Source organism: Stegodyphus dumicola, chromosome 9 (genome assembly GCF_044657685.1).
Source record: "Stegodyphus dumicola isolate Sdum_Otavi_A_Nest chromosome 9, ASM4465768v1".
Lineage (NCBI taxonomy): Eukaryota > Metazoa > Arthropoda > Arachnida > Araneae > Eresidae > Stegodyphus > Stegodyphus dumicola.
In genome coordinates, this window is record NC_140776.1 from 191,516,088 (window position 1) to 191,536,307 (window position 20,220).

The 20,220-nt window shown below is 33.3% G+C and overlaps 1 protein-coding gene across 1 annotated transcript; it reads left to right on the top strand.

The window, feature by feature from the left end:
• Positions 1 to 554: 554 nt before the first annotated feature.
• On the top strand, positions 555 to 9,513 carry LOC146995605 (uncharacterized). Its single transcript, XM_085823155.1, has 7 exons — positions 555 to 575; positions 670 to 720; positions 1,642 to 1,698; positions 2,685 to 2,789; positions 3,897 to 3,950; positions 7,500 to 7,606; positions 9,208 to 9,513. Exons 1-6 carry the CDS (start codon positions 555 to 557, stop codon positions 7,587 to 7,589), a joined length of 378 nt encoding a protein of 125 aa, XP_085679281.1. The 3' UTR covers positions 7,590 to 7,606; positions 9,208 to 9,513.
• The last annotated feature ends 10,707 nt before the right edge of the window (positions 9,514 to 20,220 follow it).

Here is a 20,220-nt window from a genome sequence, read left to right on the forward strand (position 1 = left end):
ATGTTAATATGTAGTAAGGTTCTGCAAATATATGCAGATCCTTAAGAAGTAATTATTTTTCCACAATATTTATTCTGCTGATATTTTTTACATTGTAAATGTTTCTATATATTGGACAGAGCATATTTTGAAAAATAATGTTGACTATACAAAACTAAATCTTTAGAATTTCCATCATACCTTGAACATACTTATCTCGAAGATTATGCAATCATGTTTTTAACTGCAATTAAAAACTGCATAATTCTATGTGGTGGGAGTATTCAAAATGTTGCTTTTATAGATTCTAATAGTTTAACATTATTTATTTAAAATTATGAATTCATTTGTTTTATTTAGTTTTGTGATTCAGGTATGTATTTTGCATGCCATTCTTTTAGTAAAAGAAACTCAGTTTTGAAATGGCAATACAAATGTGTGATTTTATGATTTGTAGGCAGTTACCATTATCACATCAAAATTTTTTTCTAAAATTTGAGAGAAAGTAAATTTAATAAAATTTTAAAATTTCATTTACTTTCAAATATAATCTTTATATAGCAGCATAAACATAAATGACATGCTGTAATCTCAAGGTTTTGATATGTAATTATAAATGTAAGAAATACTTGTAATATGTGCATTAAGTATTCTAATAGTTGTGTCTAAATATATTTGTTACTTTTATAGGGCAACAGGAAGAAGAGGAAGAGGGTGGAGTCTTTGACCCTAGTGCCTCAAGTAAGTTATTTTTTCAACAGAATTGAACGTAAATGATGGTTCTAATTCGGTAGCATTTTAGGCTCCTTGTATTTAATGATAACGATATTTTTTTACGTATTTCACAACACAGTATACTAAAGCAAGTCTCTTTCATTCAAATGCGAAAAATTGTACGACAAAATATGATTAAATATGCCAATGCAAACTGATGGCACAGATGATATTTGCAACTGCGGGAAACTTTTCTTAAAAACCTGATATTTATAATTCTATATGTATGCTATAACTGTCATAAAATAGTTACGTTTTCTATTATTGTCGTGTCGGTGTGAAGTTGGCATGTAGATTATATTTTCTAAGAATTGTGTACTTCTCATAAAAAAACACATTATACTAATACATAAAGAGAACACTTTATGAGGTTAATCAAAACAAGCCTTACACCGTTTATCAAAATCATAATAATCCCTCTAGATGCCAGACACATTTTTTAACTCAATCTTTTACAATCTAAGAAAAAATATCATTGTTGCCAAAACATTAAAACTTAAAATTATCCTTTATAAGCAAATACTGTGACATTGGAGGGTTATGAAATCTGTGGCTTTGATCAAGTTCCCCCCCCTTTATGTTTTTATGCTTCTTTCCCACAAACAAAAGCTTACTTAGTTAAGATATAATAATCTGCTTGCTAATAATAGAAAAAAGTTAATAAAATATTAGTAAATAGTGAAAACTATTGCCAGCTTGTGAATGAATTGCCGTCTAATTTTAATTCTCAATGCCATGGAAAGGGTTGGTTACCTGGGTAACCAAAGAGCTGACAAACTATGCCCAGTTTTATTTATTGTATGCTGCCAAATTTTTTATTGTTTATGAATGAAACTTTTTGCTTGAATTTCCAAAGATTATATTTCTAATTAAAAATTTTTGTTTCAGCACCGCCCAGTCACGAGGTCAATGACGAGAGCTTGTGGGACAGGGATGCCATTTCGGGTAAGACAAATGAAATTTATGTTTTATCATATTTTTCAATTTTTAATGAAGGAATTTTTAGTTTTTACATATTTTTCTCTTGTCACGGAGTGAGAACTGAATTGAATGAAAATATATCTCAAATTTGAGGAATTAAGTATAAATTAAAATGCATTAAAAGTGTGTATAAATACTCCATACGAGAGAGTCATTGTGTTCACATCAGATTATTTTTTATTAAGGAATGCATCTGAAAGATTTAAAATTTGCACATATGTGTCTTCAATTTTAACTGAATTTTTGCAACAAAGTCTGGATTGTATGCAGGTCGGCTTATATTTGGAAATGTTTGGTACTTTGTTAAATGATTGTTGCTGTTTTTTTAAGTATTGTTTTCTTGCTCTTATTTCAGTGTTGCAATAGCAATTATATTTTCTCAATTATCTAGTAAATGTTTCAAATGTCATATAATCTGTGTTTCGTACAGTATTTCAGAATTTCATTTCTTATAGTATTGTCATGGAATTGTATTGTTGAAATGTGCCTGATCTTAAAGAAAGTTTTCCATCAAAAAAACGTTCTTAATTGCATTAAAAAAACATGAAAGCGGTGTCTTTAGTGCAGGTAGTAACCACCACCGTTATTTTATGCCATTGTTTTGGTAGTTTTTCAAAACGTTTGGCCCAGAAACTTGATGACTGCGAGTCCAAAAACATATCAACTTCATTTTGACCTCCTGTGTGGAATGGAAAACAGCACCAGCGAGATGTAGCTGCAGTTGTAAAAAAAAAAAAAAAAGAAGGTCTGTGAAAGCTCGAAAATTCACATCCGGCAAAACGGAACTGTTTGATAATTTATATTAGTTTTCACTTGATTTCAGTATTTCATAAAAACTCTCATATTGCTTTTTCAAGATGTTTGACATCCGATTGTAAATTTTAAGAAATACTTGGAATATGTGTACTAAGTATTGAACGTTTCTAAGTATGTTTGTTTTGCTTTTACAGAATGTGGCATCAGCTGTCCCACCTCCACCTCCTCCATCATCATCACCTCTTCCTGCACCATCTCCTCCTGCATCTCCTCCACCTGCACCACCTTGCGCACCTAAAGTAAGTTTTGTGAATCTTCATACATATTATAAAGAGAATGATTAAGTATCTGTCATTCAAATTCATAATTCAACTGAAGTTTTTCTTAAAATTTTATTTAACTTGGTTATTAACTTTTTTTTATCAATAGTCAGCTTAGTGTAGGAGCTTTTATTAGACATCTGTTTTTAGTTTTAATTTACCAGTTGAAGTTAATGCCCTTTCGGGGAGCATTATATGTGTAAATGTTTAAATAATGTAAAAATAAAGTAACACCCTTTATGGTTATTGCAATGAATCATTTCTTTTTATAGAAGATAATTTTGAGACGTTCATGGGTAAGTTCTTCATACTATAGCAAAATGTAGCAGTAAAGAAAAATAAAATAATAGCCTCATAATTTCTTCTAAAGATGCATAAAAATGTCAGTCCATAGGACTTACATCAGGTCAAGATAATATCTTACACTGTTGTGAAGCTAGCTGTCAGCAGCTTGGAAAATGATTTAACTTTGTTCCACGTTCTAACAGAGTTTATGCCTCATCTCAGACTTTAAGTGATGACTGACATAATGAGTTGTTCGCGGAACTGCCTTTCTCATCCTCTACAGCTGTAATATTTAAAGAGTACAAAAATTAAACATGAAAGACACGAAGGATATTTTTCTTGATTATTTACTGCTTATAAAAAAATCTATAGGTCTTTTTTCTGCACTGATCTCATGGATATATATCTGGTACCTCTTTAACACAATATAGTTCAATTTAAAGCATGCAGAATTCCAGGTGTGTTTCCTATTTGAATGCTTCATGCTTAATTTGAGTGATATAGTAATACAGAATGAGTATCGAAAACAGTATCAAAGTAATGTCCCATTCATCAGACTCCAGTTTTCATTCCCCTTTCAAAATCCAACATACACAGATTTATTTGAAGAAGCTTAGAAATTCACATCCAACAACTCATAGTTTTTTATAATTTAGATTAATTCTACTTAATGTCCGTACCTCCTAAAAACTGGTGTACAGTTATCTCAAGATTTTCCCTACCTGATTCGAATGTAAGAAATATTTAGAATATGTGCACTAAACTATTAAAAGCTTCTAAATATGTTTGTTTCTTTTGCAGGAGTCTGTGAGTTCCAGTCGGCGTCGGCGTCTTCCGCCTCGGCGCAAACCGCCTGTAAGTTTTATTGATTTATCATACATAGTTATTTAGTTTCAGTGGTTTTAGTAGACATCAGTACCTAGCTGTAATTTTCCAAAAGTTAGTTAAGTGTCGTTTGTTTGGAGTGTGGCGATACTGAAGGAACTTGTTTTTGTTACTCGCCAACTGCATGCCCAAATTTCTAGCTTTAACGGATATTTTCAAGATGTGTGAGAAACACTTAATGCTCCATCGCTGCCGCGCTTGGTCTGATTTATTCTCCAACTCAAATATCTTCAGTGTTTATTTAAGGAGTAGTTATGATGAGTAATTGTTGTGATTAAAAGTTTATTATTTAAAATCGATCATCTGTTTGTGTTTATTCAGTGGTTCTCAACCTTTTCACTAACGTGTACCATCTAAACAAAAACTGAAAAACTTATGTACCACCACTACATTTTACAATGATTATTTTTCAGTTTCTCAATAGAAATATTAAAAAATATATTTTGCCATTTTCACAACCTATTGGCTGTATGTATTTCATATGCACACATAAGAAATATTAGATTAAAAATTGGTTATGATTTTAATTATCAAAATTTCCTCTAATAGCTTTAATTTTAAAATTTAGTCTGAAATTTGGCTGTGCTTAAAATATTTGAATCTCTTTATGCCTGGTCTTATTTCACTTAGTTTTTAACCGTAAATTAGGATCCACTTATGATTTTATTCTGTATCTATTTTTCAAATTTAACATGGAAGAAAATCTTTGTTCACACAAATAGGTTGTGCATAATAAATAGGCGGTATAAATTTAATAGCTTTATTTGAAAATGCCTTTAAATTTTTTTCAGTTCAGCCAGAAGTTAACAAATGTGCTATTTTTGAAATCTTCAGTTAGAGTTTGACCACAGAAAATTTCTCTGAATTGTTCTTTTTCCAAACGAGATAAAATTTCAGGTACATTTGAGCAAAATTTTCTTTTTCATAATCCTTGGGAAAATACATGTTGAAACTATTTATCAATTAAAAACAATTACTTTTAATGTCAGACATTAATTCTTTTATTTCAAATTATTTTCGATTAGAAAATTTTCTAAAATATGGTAAAATGTTTAAAATATTAATATATATTTCTTAAATTATTAGCTCGAGTTTTTTATCAGTGCATTTATTGATAAATAAATTAACATATTGTCCTTGCTATCCTAAATTTTATTCATTTAACTTTCCCAAAATATCGGCTAAATATGCTAAACATGCCAACCATAATTCAGCGAATGAGCGAAACTGACCTGATGAAGTGTTGTGATGTTTTCAGCGATATCTTAACAGATGAAATTACTGGGTCGAATGTTGATGCTCATGATATATGTGCTGAATTGGGCAACTTAGCAGGTTTAGTGCAACAAAGTACTGGTGCTTTTAAAAGTCTGCAGTTCATATACGAGAACATTTTGCTAGATTCTTTCCCAAACGTCTCTGTTGCATTGCTTGTCACTTTGACATTTCCAGTAACTGTCACGTCTGCTGAACGCAACTTGTCAAAGCTAGATAATTAGATAATTTTAGATTATACCGTCCGTTATACATAAATCGCGCACGCAAAAACGTATTCTGCACTTGCGCACACGCATATGCGCAGTGGTAAAAGGTCTTGTGCGCACGCGTAAACGCCTATGCGCATTTGTCTACTTGGCGCATGCGCAGAAAGTTTTTAGCTTTGAGGTTCAGATTATAGATCATTCCGGAGTATGGGTGTCCTAATTAACGACTTTTGACTGTAATAAAATTACACAGGGTGTTTTCCCATTAAGGTTTGAATTGCATATCAGGCTCCAATGCTTACATGTACATAATAAATTAGGTGATACTCAGTTTCCTGAGTCCTGTAACATGATGTAGATATACGGATAAAATAATTATTATACATTTACATGCACATATACAAGGCAGCACTTAAATTGTGCCAGAGCCTGCCTCCTGTACTTCTTAGTTTTAGGGATAAATCATAATTCTAGACGGAGTGCACTGGAACCCTGAATAATAAGGGTCTGGCACTTCTTGTATGCAGATGAAGAACAATTTCAGTAGAAATCTGATCTCGAAAATTTTATTTTTAGCAAAACAATATTAAAAATCGCTTATTAATTTTAATTTAGCTCTGTACATTTTATTTAATTCTAATCATTTAATTACTTTACTCTTTTATTATTTTAATGAATAATAATAATTAATCATTAATTAATTGAACAATAATTATTAATTAAATAACAATAGGAATAATTATTGTTAATATTAATTAAAAATTATGAATACTTATTTAATAATTAATTAATCTGGTAATAATTAACTTTAATTTTTTAATTATTAATTTTTAAGGGCCTTTATATTTATTTATTTACTTTTGTTCCTCTTTCCTGATGGTCTTGCATAGAGCTCCGGCACATCTAATTTTAGAAATTAAGCCCTGATACAAAGTGTTTTTACATTAAGGTTTGAATTAATTGCATACTAGCCTATAATGCTATATTAGGTAATACTCAGTTACTTGCATCATCAGTACACAATAGAGTAGATTCTTCTGGCATATTCATATAATATTATGTATGACATATATACAGATAAAATCCCCATTTATGTCTTCCCGCGGCATCCAGGAAAGGTCAGGAAATGTCCAGACTAGTTTTCCGACAAACTGCATACGTTACGCACGCCAATTAATTTTGCTCTTCTGGAAAGCATGCCTTTCAGTCAATTTTCAGTCTCAGGGAGGGGGGCTTTTCCATGTTTTGCCTAGGGCCCCATAACACCTGAGAAGAGCCCTGGCAACTCTTATAATAAAACATATGTAAGTCCCGTTGCATAATTCTCCAAATAATCACTGCTGCGATAGTATTTGACCTACTTTGTAAAAAGGCTTTCATCGATTTCTACTATTTTGTTGGGCCTTCTGATTTTACTGAAAGCTTTGTTTAGTATTCCTGCAAGCAACTGTCCCAATCTATTAACATTTTGTCAACCGTCCGTTTAAGAAATAGAATGCAGTCACTGGATTTCTGGAGCTAATTTTGTAAAACAAAAGGGGGCTCATCGAAAATTATGCTTACATCAAATGAAAGCACATATATTATAACGTCATCCTTATCTGTACTTGGTGTTAAATTATGCTGGTTGGCAACAGTTTTATGTTTGAAGGGATAATATGTGAGTACGTTAGGCTAAGCTGTTACATTATAAGGCAATAATAATTTGCATGTTAAAATAAAGTGTCATTAAATAGTGGGAAAAATTACAGCTTGTCAATGAATTGCCATCTAATTTTAATTTTCCGTGCCATGGAAAGGATTGGCACTCTGGATAATTGGAGAGCTGTCCTGCATTTAAAAAAAACTTCCCGAGTCTTATTTATTGCATATTGCCAAATTTTTGTGGCATTAAATCAATTCATACATTGTTCTTTATGCTTATATATATGTTTTTAGTGTGCTAGTGTTAAATTTTTTAATGTTCCTGAATGCAACTTTTAGCTTGAACTTCATGTTAAAAGATTTTATTTCTAATTTAAAAATTTTATTACAGCGCCGACCCTGGACGAGGTCGATGTCCAAGTCCCAGGGTCCGGTGACAAGGTCCCAAGCAAAACGTCAGGGCCCTGGGACTAGGTTTTAAAAGAACCTCATTCTCATGTAAGCTTCATTTAATTTATGCATTTTATTTTATGCAATTTTTTCATTATTGCTAAATGGTAATAAACAGTGAATAATTAGGTATATTTGTGACTATTTATTTCTATTTGTATATCATGTTATGTAGGTAAAAAAAACTATAAAGAATGTAAAGAAGTAAAACTAATCATAATGAAGGATGTCACTTCTGACCTTCATTTAAGTTTTGAAATGGTATTCTATATGGAGCTGTCATAACTGCCATTTTTTTAATGGTTCAATTTTTAAGCTTCTTGAGCATAGTTAGAGGAAACTGTTAATAAAAGCAGTGCATCTAACACATTGTAAAGATTTTTAACAGGGATTCAAGTTAGGTGAATTGGATGACCACTTCCTGTGAGCAGTGTTTTTATGTCTGAGGTACTCGTTCAGAAATTTTGGTTTATGCGGACATTCATAGCTATCCATAAGAATAAATACTGGACAAACTGCTTTAGCATGCAGTCTTGCAGTGGGTTCAATAAAATCTCAGTGCAATGGAACTGATATACTGCACTTCTTGTGCAGCACTGCAGGATGTTAAAAGAAAATATGTCCTTCAGTATTTACGTTGCTGTTACAGGCACAGTGTCGAGTTCCATTCTTCTGAGCACTGTGACACTCACAGGGACAAAATCTCATGATTCTGAGGAATACAGTTGTTTGGTAGGATGTTCGATATTACTCTTAATGTTACTAACTCTTAGAAAATAAAAGGTAGAAAGACTTACCTTTTAATCGATCTTCTTTCTTCTCCAAAGGCATATCCGGGAGTATTTTTCTTAAGTACATCTATACACTACTCACAGAAAGAGAGAGGCTTCTAAGATAATAAGATATTTAATTTACAATAATAGCACTAAACTAAAAAATATGTATAACACAAAGATAAGGATTACATGTTTCACTCAAACGTCCATTACGAGTTCTCAAAGTTCAACTAAAAAGTTCTGATTTAGTTTTTGCTGCGCGCATGCACAAATCACGTGGTTGTCGGTTAGAGTTTCAGCACTAACAGAGGCTGTCTGAAGTCTTTAACATGAATTTGCAATATTTTTTACAATAATTCCAAATTCGTCATAGTTTAAAGTGTTGTCTTTATTTTCTGTTTAACACAATAAGTGAAGGGGGCTTCTCACTAATCTGGGACACAAACAAAAAATCTAGAACACTCTCACACATATATTTATTTCAAATATGCATCACAAGACAATAATTGATAATTCAATAAATAACAGTCAGTCATATTACTTATTTCTATTACTTCATATTTATTCTAAAAATAAATAAAAATACGAAAAAAAATATGGCGTCCAACTGCCCCTGAGTCGAAACGACCTGCTTCGGAAAATACTAGTTACAAAGTTTTTGTTTTACCAAAGTTAGCAAATTAATATTATTACATCTACCCACAAAATTAAAAAATAACTATTCTTTATGTTTTTATAGCTTTTAAGTAACATGTTAGCAGCACGCTTTATTTATTTTGTTGTGAGCAAAAAATCGACATAATATACCAGTTTTTGTATGCTGCTTGTGCTTATTTTTTATTATGTTTCACCCTTAAATCTTTTTGTTTTTAGGTTAGAGAAAGAGTTAGATGCAGAGGAGCCAAAAGACAGTGAGGAGTTGCAGAGTGGAAAGGACACTCAGTGGGGGCCAGTAGTAGTCATAACTAACAGCAGTAGTTGTGAAGATGTTCACAGTGCAGAGGAAGATGAGACTTCTAATGAAGCTGAAGTTAAAAAGGACTTAAACTCAGTAACTGGAGATTTAGATACAAATAATGTGAATAATCTGAAAAATGGTGTAATGTCTGACTGCCAGGAGAAGAATACAGCAGCTAAAAATGCAACACCCGAAACTTTTAGTAATGAAATAAATTCTGGAACTATTCTATCACCACCTGTTCCTTCAAGCTCAAAATTATTCAGCACATCGAAGAATTTCAAAAAGCCGGTGAAAGCAAAAGGTATAATAGGGTCACCGCCTACATCAACCCCTATAAAGTCTTATCCCACCCCAGTGTGCCTCCAAGAATGAGGAAACACCTTCCAGCTCGTCGAACGCGTAGCGACCCTGGATCTGCTGATCAACCCTCTCGCATTCCGAGGCCCATATTTACTGGCAGTCGTTCGTCCGTTTCGCCTACCATCACTAAATCCAGTCCAAAAGGCTCTCGGAGACCAAAGATAAATGTAGCTAAGAAATCAAAGGTTGTTGAAAATTCTAAATCGAACAGTAACAAGCATTCTACTTGCATCGAAATCCAAGATGCTCCAGCAGAACCTGCGTCTTCTGAAACCGAGCTCAAACAGAATGAGGAAACGTGCCCAATTAAAAATATTTTTGATGAAAATTCAAAAGAGATTGTAACACCTACCAACAATGGGAATGTGAAGGAAGTACCATCTGTGGATAGCAATAGTTGTAACTGCTATGAGGTTTTTGTTCGCTGTAAGTCTGACGCTTCCAATATTTCGAAAGTGGAAGTATTCAACAATGCAATGCCTTTCTTCGAAAATTCACTGGTTGATTCCGCTCAACTTAAGGTGGTTTCAAAAGAAATTTCTGGTACTAACCCTTTCAGAATGAGTGAAACGAATCCATTCAAGGGTGGCACAGATTGTAAAAATCCATTCTTGAAAATCACTAATACATTCGAGGACACAGTGGAGGAAATTTCAGCCTTGCAAACAAAAGGTCAGATGTCATAGACTTTAATTCCTCCCCCAATTCCTGAGAGGTAAGTTACAAATAACCTTTCTAAAATTGTTTTAATAAAATAAGTTTGGTTATTTTCAATTGGAAACATTAAATTCAAGACACTTGTTGCGAAGAACACAGAAAATATATAAATCAAATATATTCAAAACAGTTCGTTCAGTTGCGGACTGCCTCTAACCCAAGGCTGGGTGCATTATAAATAAAGACAAAAAATTCTTAATAAACCATTCTTTATTTTTATCAAAACTGTCTCACTCTTCCGAGATCAGCTTTCGTACCATCTACAAGCATTCCATTCGAAACACTCAGCACGCAGGCTGACGTCATGAACAGCAGCGCCTCGTGCCAGTTATTACTTCAGTTTTTCATTATGCTTTTGAACCAGTTTACTAAGGTATTCTTTTCTAAATCATTGTCTCAGATAATTTAACAATTTAGTTCTACACTTTAATCTCTTATTAAGACTTGACGAATTTAATTCATGAAGATCTTCAACATTGGAATTTCTGTTCTCGATAAGAAACAATGGCGGGTTTCAGAGGGACTAATTCCTGCAGATCCCTCTCAAAATTGGGACAGAAAGCCAGGTTGGAAGTATACTTGCGAGAATGTACAGGTTCCGGTTATCATATAGTATGTGATCTACTGCTTTTAGTTAGTTATTTATTTCTTAGACTAAAACAACTTTAACCTTAGGAATAAAACCGCAAATCTTTCTCAGAAAGTGCTTCAAAACTACATGCAAACTTTCCTTATCATACTTTCACTAACGTAGCTACTTTGGCTTCCGCTATCAATTATGCAGCGAATAATTTTCTCACGACCTTGACACCGAACTCGAATGGACAGCGCTTGCAAAAATACAGTTTAACTTCCGCCACAGTTAGAAAGAGAACTCTCTTTTGAAACATGTATCTGATCGTTATTTTTTAGCTTTTGATTACACATTACATCAAAATGATTACAACTTTTGCAAATAGAACAACTTAACTTACCTTTCAAAGAACAAAATTTACTAATGTGACTCGCTCTTTTCAGACAAGAGAAGCAAGCACCTTTTTTCAATAACAATTGTTGTTTTTCAGCTAATGTCATTTTTTTGCAGAGTAACATTTTTCACTAAAATGTTTCTTTTCACAAAAATTACAGTTCGGAACACTCTTACCTGAATTCTCAAGACTTACTAGAGCTGACGCTGTTACGGGTTCATTTTGCTTTACCTGTTGGTTAAAGTCTTTATTCCAATGGTTCTGTTGGGAAGCGAAACCAGGTCTTGCAAGTAGCACCATCTCTTCCCCCTTAACTTCCTGTTTTAAGAAATTCATTAAATGTTGCAAGGATCGAGTCCCTTTAGTTTCATTGGTGTCGTGATTTCTGCTTATTTCCCATGCCATCAATACTTGTTCTGGTAAGCAACTTTCCACTAAGGGGGTCAAAAAATCCCCATATTTTTCTTGGGTTCTCCCCAAACTTTCCAACGCTCGCAATTTTCCTTCTAGTTAATCATAGAGAGATGGTAGATCAGTTTTTGCTCTTCCGGTTACAGCGTTCTTCATCACTAGGCTTAACAAGTCTCTCACATAGATTTGCACAAGTAAATCTTCACGTCTAAAGCGCTCTCTTAGTTGTTTGATGGCTTTAGGATAATTAGCTGCCGTTGCCGGGAAGCTAAGGACTAGACGTCCTGCCTTTGATTTGGGTTCCATGGCCTGTAACAGATACTGCACTTTATCTTCATCAGCGATACTTTGATTCGTCGTGGATTTTCTGGAACTGACTCCAAAAAGTCAGGTAATCTTTAGCTTCACCACTGAATTTCTTAAGCTCAATTTTAGACAATTTAAATTTCCTAGATTCGGATTCGAATTTACTTGGAAAAGAGGGGGCTTGTATTTCAGCATCTATTTGAGCACGGCCCACCAGCGGTCGAGTGGTAAAGTCGCTGAACACTGGTAGTTCGGTCCGAGGTTGGAATCCCGCGAATGGGCTGGCTGCATGGGTGTTTTCGTGGTTTTCCCCATGTGTAACGTGTATACGAGCCAGTTAGAAAGTCCTCCACGAAGGCATCCCTCCCCTTAGGCAGATAGCCCTATTGTGCTTTGTCATAATTAAATACACACCTATTTGAGCACTCTGTTCTAGAAACTTATCTTGGTAATCCTCCGCTTCTTGAAAATCATCACTAAATAATTTTTCTCCATCTTCAGTCTGCAAAATCTGCTGTGAAATAGCACTCTGCCATACGTCAAGTCTCTGGAATTTATCACAAAGTTGACACTTCAAAATCGAAAGTATTTTTAAATCTCTTACTTCCTTAGTTAATTCACTTTTGGTTTTCCTTGAGGTTTGAGAAAATGCTATTCTAAGTCCTCTTCTTTGAGCCTTTAAAGCGATTAAATTCATCTTCAAAGTATATTCAAAATCGAAGTTCAAAATCAAAAGTTCAATCGGAAAATTCCAATTCATTGCACCCGGTCCCGCCGAGGATACCGCTATGTTGCGAAGAACACAAAAAATATATCAATGAAATATATTCATAACAGTTCATTCAGTTGCGGGCTTCCTCTACCCGAGGCTGGGTGCGTTATGAATAAAGACAAAAAATTCTTAATAAGCCATTCTTTATTTTCATCAAAACAGTCTTACTCTTCCGAGATCAGCTTTCGTTCCGTCTACAAGCAAAACATTCGAAACACTCGGCACGCAGGCTGACGTACGTCATGAACAGCGCCTCGCGCCAGTTATTACTTTAGTTCATTTCACAACACTATGGCTCACACAAATTCAGTTGAGAATCTGGGGAGTTCCATTGAAAGATCTATGCATGGCTAGGCTTCATGTGATTTCATTTAAGACCAAAATGTCTGATAAATCTGTCACAGATTTGAGATATTTTAGCAGATAAATACAAATAGAAATGCGTGTGAATGAAAATATGATATTAGATGCTGGTGTGGTTGTTGAAATTGATGGAAATAAGCTTGTAAATCAAAAATTTCTGAATGATTAAAGAGTGAATGGAGTCAGGGTGTTTGAAGGTAATGAAACATCATGTGATTTTTGTTCTCCATCTGATGAAGTTATGAAGAAGAACATAAAGCAGAATCTATAATTGTCTGACACTGCTGGAGAGCACGTTATTGTCTTCCAGTGTGTCACAGTGTGACATTTAAGGATTCTGTTTCTATGGCTCACACAAATTCAGTTGAGAATCTGGGGAGTTCCATTGAGAGATCTATGCATGGCTAGGCTTTATGTGATTTCATTTCTTTTAAGACCAACATATCTGACAAATATGTCACAGATTTGAGAAATTTTTGCAGGGAAATATATGTAGAAATGCAGGTGAGGTATGACATTAGGTGTTGGTGTGATTGTTGAAAGCAAAAATTTCCGAATGATGAATGGAGCTTGGTATTTAGAGACACTGAAAGAGAGAATGACTTCCACACCCTTATTGAAGTTATGATGTGAAATTTAAAGATGGGCCCTATAATTGCCTGTGCTAGAAGGCACATTGTGTTCTTATAGTGTGTCATTTAAGGTGACACTTCGTATAGTGTGCCTATTTCTAGGACTCTCACTACTCCGTTGAGAATGTGGAATGCTTCTAGGAGAAATATGTCATGGGTAGGAAGAACTTTCGCAGAGAAGTGTATGTAGAAATGTATATGCATAAAAATAATATGATTATAGAGTTATTCGTGTAACTGTTGAAAATAGTGGAAGCACAATCGGAAAGTGGAAATTTAATCATGATAAAAGATTGAATAGAATCTACGTTTAGAGGCACTGAAAGAAGCTGCAACACTTTTTTCTTCTTTAGAATTTATTGGCATAAACTGAGGGGGATGTTGAGCTAAAACACATTTGATTAACTAGTCTGTTATTTGTACATTTTCATAAGTATAAATGGCATGTTCCTGTGTCCAAAAACTTAAAATGACAGAATTTCCATTATATATTTTAAGAAATTGTTTTTTACTTAAAACAGGGTTTTTAAAGAAATAAGCAGCAACATATGTGTATAAAAATGAATTCGATTCTTTTAACATTTTGTAAGGCTGCTTTGCAAATAAATTTTGTAAATATGAATATTCAGAAACAAATGTAAGACACTAAATGAATTCCTCCTGAATGCAGTTTCATGAATAATTAAATATAGCACTTTTATTATAATTTATTGTCATTAATGTATTCCATATAAAATACATGATTTGATATCCCCCCCTCCACACACGTGTAAAGAAGCATCACCTGACCTAATTATTTAAAGGGATCTTTATAGCACATAAACATATATAGGACAATTACAACAAATTATAGTACAAAGTCTTTAATCTGGACTCGTCGGGACTTCGGCGATTTCGAATTATGGTTTTTTCCGGATTATAGATCATCAGTTTAAATCTGGTAAGATGGCATGCAGAAATTGTAAAATTAAAAATATGAAACTGTAATTTATGAAATAAAGAGCAATTATGATTTAAAGGGTATCAAAATTTACAAAAAAAAAGTTTAATATATATTTACTTTATTACACATTTCTTTCAATGCGCGCATGCGTAAAGCATACATTATGCATAGTCAAAATTAGAAAATTGCAACCAGAAAACTATTTGATGTCTATTCGTGATATTTATAATGACAAGGAATTTGATTTAAATCAATCAAAGACGAAGTACATAGAGATGAAATACTACATTTAGTAAGAACTTATAGGCCGAATAAAATAAAAACATCTGCCCTGAAGATGAGGATAGTGCTGACAGATCAACTTCCAGTTCATTGTGCGCAGCGACGTTTCATCCCCGCAGAACAGCGTGAAATTGATAAACAGATTTCGGAATGGTTAGAGAAAACAAAGTATATGCCTTTATCAATGTTTTGCAGCAATTCCAATTTTTGTTTGATGGACATCGAAACATGCTTTCGCTTTGTAGATCCTTTGGCAGCTCCAGAATCGGAAACTCTTTTTGAGATAATCGAAAGTTCGAGCTTACTTTTATAAAATTGCTCTAACAGTCTGCAAAAAAATAATAAGCTGGATCAATTTGAAGATTAAGGAACAACGCAAACTGCAACATTACCTGAAATAGATAATTAGATAATTTTAGCCTAGCTTATACCGTCCGTTATACATTAAACGTGCATGTGTAAATGTATTAAGTGCATTCGTAAATGCATTATGCGTTTACGCATAATTTCTGTGCATGCATTTACGTGTGCACAGGAAGTTTGCAGCTTTGAGTATTAAGATCATTCTGGATTATGGATGTCTGAATTAAAGACTTTGTACTGTATTTTGAAAATATCATTTACAGTTGCTCTGTAATGAATACATTCTTAAAATAAATACTCTTCGGCAATTCATTTATCTTATTTAAACTAATAATTGAATAGAGTACGTTATATCAGTATTTTCATCTAACTTTAATGCAAAATACTTGCTGTGTTTTATTTTCCGAACAAGTGTCTTTGGTATGAATTTGCCACTTCGTGAATTCATCAACTTACTAGATCATTTGATAACGTGATATTATTAAGTTCATTAGCTCATTTTTTGTTTAATAATGTTAAAACGATGTCTTTAGCTGCTGGTAATGTAAGGTTTTCTCCAATAGTGTGAACCTGCCCCAGTCTTGGCAATTCTTAGGCTTACTAGGCAACTAAGTTCCAAAGCTAAGTATTTTAGGAATTCTCCAAAGAATGATTTTTTAAAATTCTGTTCCTATTAACATTACACTACAAATCCTCAGCCAGATGGAAGAACCAGCAAGATTGCTTATTTAAATCCATTGAAGGTGGTAGGGCTGGAAGAGTGGCAGGGGCTGAGTCCCCTTGTTAGTAGGGATGTCATTAATGTTACGAATACGATTATTGTTAGTTGATTTTCCTATGAAATATTTATAGTTTCTGAAAGTTAAGAAAATTTTGGAAGCAGCATTTCATTCAGTGGGTATGTCTCAGTAGGTATCAGTGGTCAGTCTCATATGTGGCACTTTGTTAATAATGATATGGACAGCTTTGGACTTTTTGTACTTAATTTTTGGGAGGAAGAAAATGTAAATGAATGTAATGCAAAAAAATGTATGAAATGTTAGATATTGTAATTTATAATCTCTTAAATTTAAAAATACCCAAATAAAAGTATTTGGGTCAATTAAAACATTTTTGTAACTGGAAGTATGTATATCTGTGATAAAAAGACAAACAGTCGTGCAGGTAAAGGCCAGGGAAGGAATTTTGCTGGATTTGTCTTATCAAAAATGCTGACAGAACATATCAAAAACGCTGAGATACATGACTATTAACTCATTAATCACATCCAAAACGAACACCTCCATCTGATGGGCGAAGTGGTTCTCAAGAAAAATAATTGCAGACGCTCACACTATCAAATATGTCTCCATCATGGTAGATTATACTCCTGATGCAAACTATCAGGAGCAAATGACTATGATAATATGAATTGCCAATGTTTATGTGACAAAAATTGTGATTTGTAGGCTTTTTGGCAGTAGGTAGTAGCACAGGTTTGACAGAAGCATGCTTGAAAAAGCTTGATGAACTAAATTTGCTGCAGAAAATACAAAACTGCAGAGAGCAAGGATTTGATAATGGATCCAATACGAGAGGACAGAACAGTGGCAAACAAAAATGCATACTTCAGCTAAATCCGAAAGCGTTTTACCTTCCATGCGGTTCTCATTGCTTAATGTTCGGAGATATGGTGAAATCTTCGACTACTACTATCGACCTTTTTTTTGGATTTTTTGCTGTTTGCTGCCTGAACTCAGTTATGGTATTTGCTCAAGCGATATGTTAAATTGTTTACAGTGAAGCCAACCTCAGAAACATGGTGCGAATGTCGAAGAGATTTTGTTAAATCTGTGAGGTTTCAGATAGAATTGATTTATGGTGCATTATTAATTGAGGTCTCCGAGAGAAACTACCCAAAGGTAACAATGAAGGCTGCCAGTTTGGCAAACCAAATTAAACGCTATCCTTTCTGGATATTGTTAGTAATAGGGTACGATCTCTTGGAGAAAGTTAATATTGTGAGCCAAATGTAGCAAAGTAAGGCTATGTAATTTAATGTCACTTTGAATTGTATTCAGAACACAATCAACTTCCTAAAATCCTTCAAAGAAACAGATTTTAATTTGGCCAAAGATGCAGCTAAAGAGTTAGCTACAGAACTTGAGATGGACGAGGGCGAAATAATGTTTTCAACAGCTCAGATTGCAGGACTAGATCAAACTTGTCATAATGGGATGAAAGCCCATTATGACAAGTTTGGTTTCTTGCTCAATTTCCGATGCATTACGGGAATGAGCGAAACTGACCTGTGATGTTCTGAGCATTATCTTAACAGATAAAATTACTGGGTCGGATGTTGATGCTCATGATTTATGGGTTAGTGCTTAACAGGTTTAGTGCAACAAAGTACTGCTGCTTTTAAAAATCTGCAGTTCATTAAATTCTTTCCCAAACGTCTGTTGCACTCCTTATGGCTTTGACATTTCCAGTAACTGTCGCGTCTGCTGAGCAAAGCTTTTCAAAGCTGAAGCTGATTATGAGTGACCAGCAAACAAGCATGATGCAACAGCGATTGAGCACACAAGCATGACGCACGAGCATTAATATCAATTGAGGTACAAAATCTCATGATACTGAGGAATACAGTTGTTTGGTAGGAAGTTTGATATTACCCTTAATGTTACTAACAGAGGCTGTTTGAAGTCTTTAACATGAATTTGCAATATTTTTTACAATTATTCCAAATTTGTCATAGTTTAAAGCATTGGCTTTCTTTTTCTTATAACACAATATGTAAAGTTGATGAAAATAATTCATTCACGTCATGTTCGTTTTTATTCTTTTACTGCTTGTAGTTGAAACGTATTGACTTATTTTTAATGATCAGCAAACAAATGATTTTAGATAAATGTGAAAACAATTATATCGAGAAAATTATTTCTATGCACTGATAAATGTACAGAAGTACAACAAAGTTTATAAATTAGAGGATGAATGTTGATCAGTATTTAATAACTGATACATGATCAGAAAATTGCATTTTGAATTTTTATTTTAGATGCCAAGACAAGAACGAAGTTCGTATGCAGGAGGAGGACAATGATGCGGAAACGTTTGCATTCCAAGCTGAGATAGGCTACTCATTGAGCATCATCATCAACACCTTCTATTCCAATAAAGAAATCTTTCTTCGAGAACTGATTTCAAACTCATTGAATGTAAGTAATTCTGTTGTATATTTAACGTGTTGTAACATGTTAAGATTGCAAACTAAATGAGGTACTATACAAAGTCAAGAAATAATGGAGGACCCTTGTGACCATCATTTGATTTCGTTGCAAAAATTTTTATTGGTCATAGATTGTTTCAGTTTTACCAAGGGCCTCAATAATTTTGTTAGCATGACTGCTGCTAGAGTAATATAGTACATCTTAACTACCAAGTTTATGGCTTAAAATTAGTTCATTTGGATGACTTAAGTAAATATAATGTGATGTAAAAACTAGCATCTGAATTAAAGATATCAATTTTTTATTTAGGCACTTGACAAAACCAGGTGTGAATGTCTCACAGATCCTAGCCAACTGGACCTGTAAAGATCTGAGAGTTAAAATCATTCCGAACGAGGAGGATAGAACCTTGGCCATCATTGACACCGGTATTGGTGTAAGCATTGCAGATTTGGTAAACTTGGTGATTTGGTAAACAACAGATATATTTTTTAATTTTTTATCAAGGAAAATATTTTCCTATTATAAAATTGCAAGTAATTGTATTCTGAAAAGTGCATTGAACTCTGCTTAATTATTTTCCATACACCAAATGATGCAAATTTTTTTATGAACAAAAATGCTAATTGTGAAAATGGACAACCATAATGATAGTTTTCAAAATATAGAATTTATTCATCATTGGTTTTTATTAACATTGAACATTTGTACATATATTTAGCTACTAATCCATTTTTAATCCTTTTAGGTGCATTCTGATCAAAAATCAAAGATTGTAAATACCTGAGTTTGGTTCATGAAATGCATGAATAAAATAAAATAATAATGCTTAATTAAGCATGAACAAAAGTAAGAAATTATCACCTGATGGCAATAAATTGGTAAAGCTCAGCTCAGTTTTACTGTTGTTACGGTAAGCACCACAGATGTTAACAAGTATTTTACATGGAAGTTTGGAATTCTTTTTGGCCGACAGAAGACATTTCTCCACTATCCAGCAGGAATGGACTAGAATCTGCAATCATTAGCATTATTATTGAGGAAAATTTTGGAAGTTCCTATGAAATCCAGACTGAGGAGAAAATTAACACAGACAATAATTCTGCCCTCTAAAAATTAATCTTTTGCTATTTTTACCCAATAAAAGATATTGGTATTGAGGATCCCCTTCCAATTCTATTCCAAATGCTTGTTACATTCATTAATTTATCCTGAATTTTAAAGATTTGTCTGTTTGTCTTGTGTATGATTATGTGATGTGCTCAGTTTCAAAGATCTCTTTCAATAACTAGAACAGATAATTCTCGTTCACATACAGGAGGCGGGAAAACACAAATCATGAACTTTATGGTATGTATTAATAAGAATAAAATGTTTCATAAGAATATTGTATTTCATTGTTAATGAAACTGCAGCCAGAGTGAATTCATGCAGTGGCTTGTTTTTAAATATTTAGGTTTACTTTTTTTTGTTGCTACACAGCCCTAGAAAATGTTAAAAGAAATAAATGATTCATTTTTCAACACATATAATATTGCTTATTTCTGTCAGATACTGCTTATTGTTATAAATATTAAAAGAATTTTTTAAGTTGTC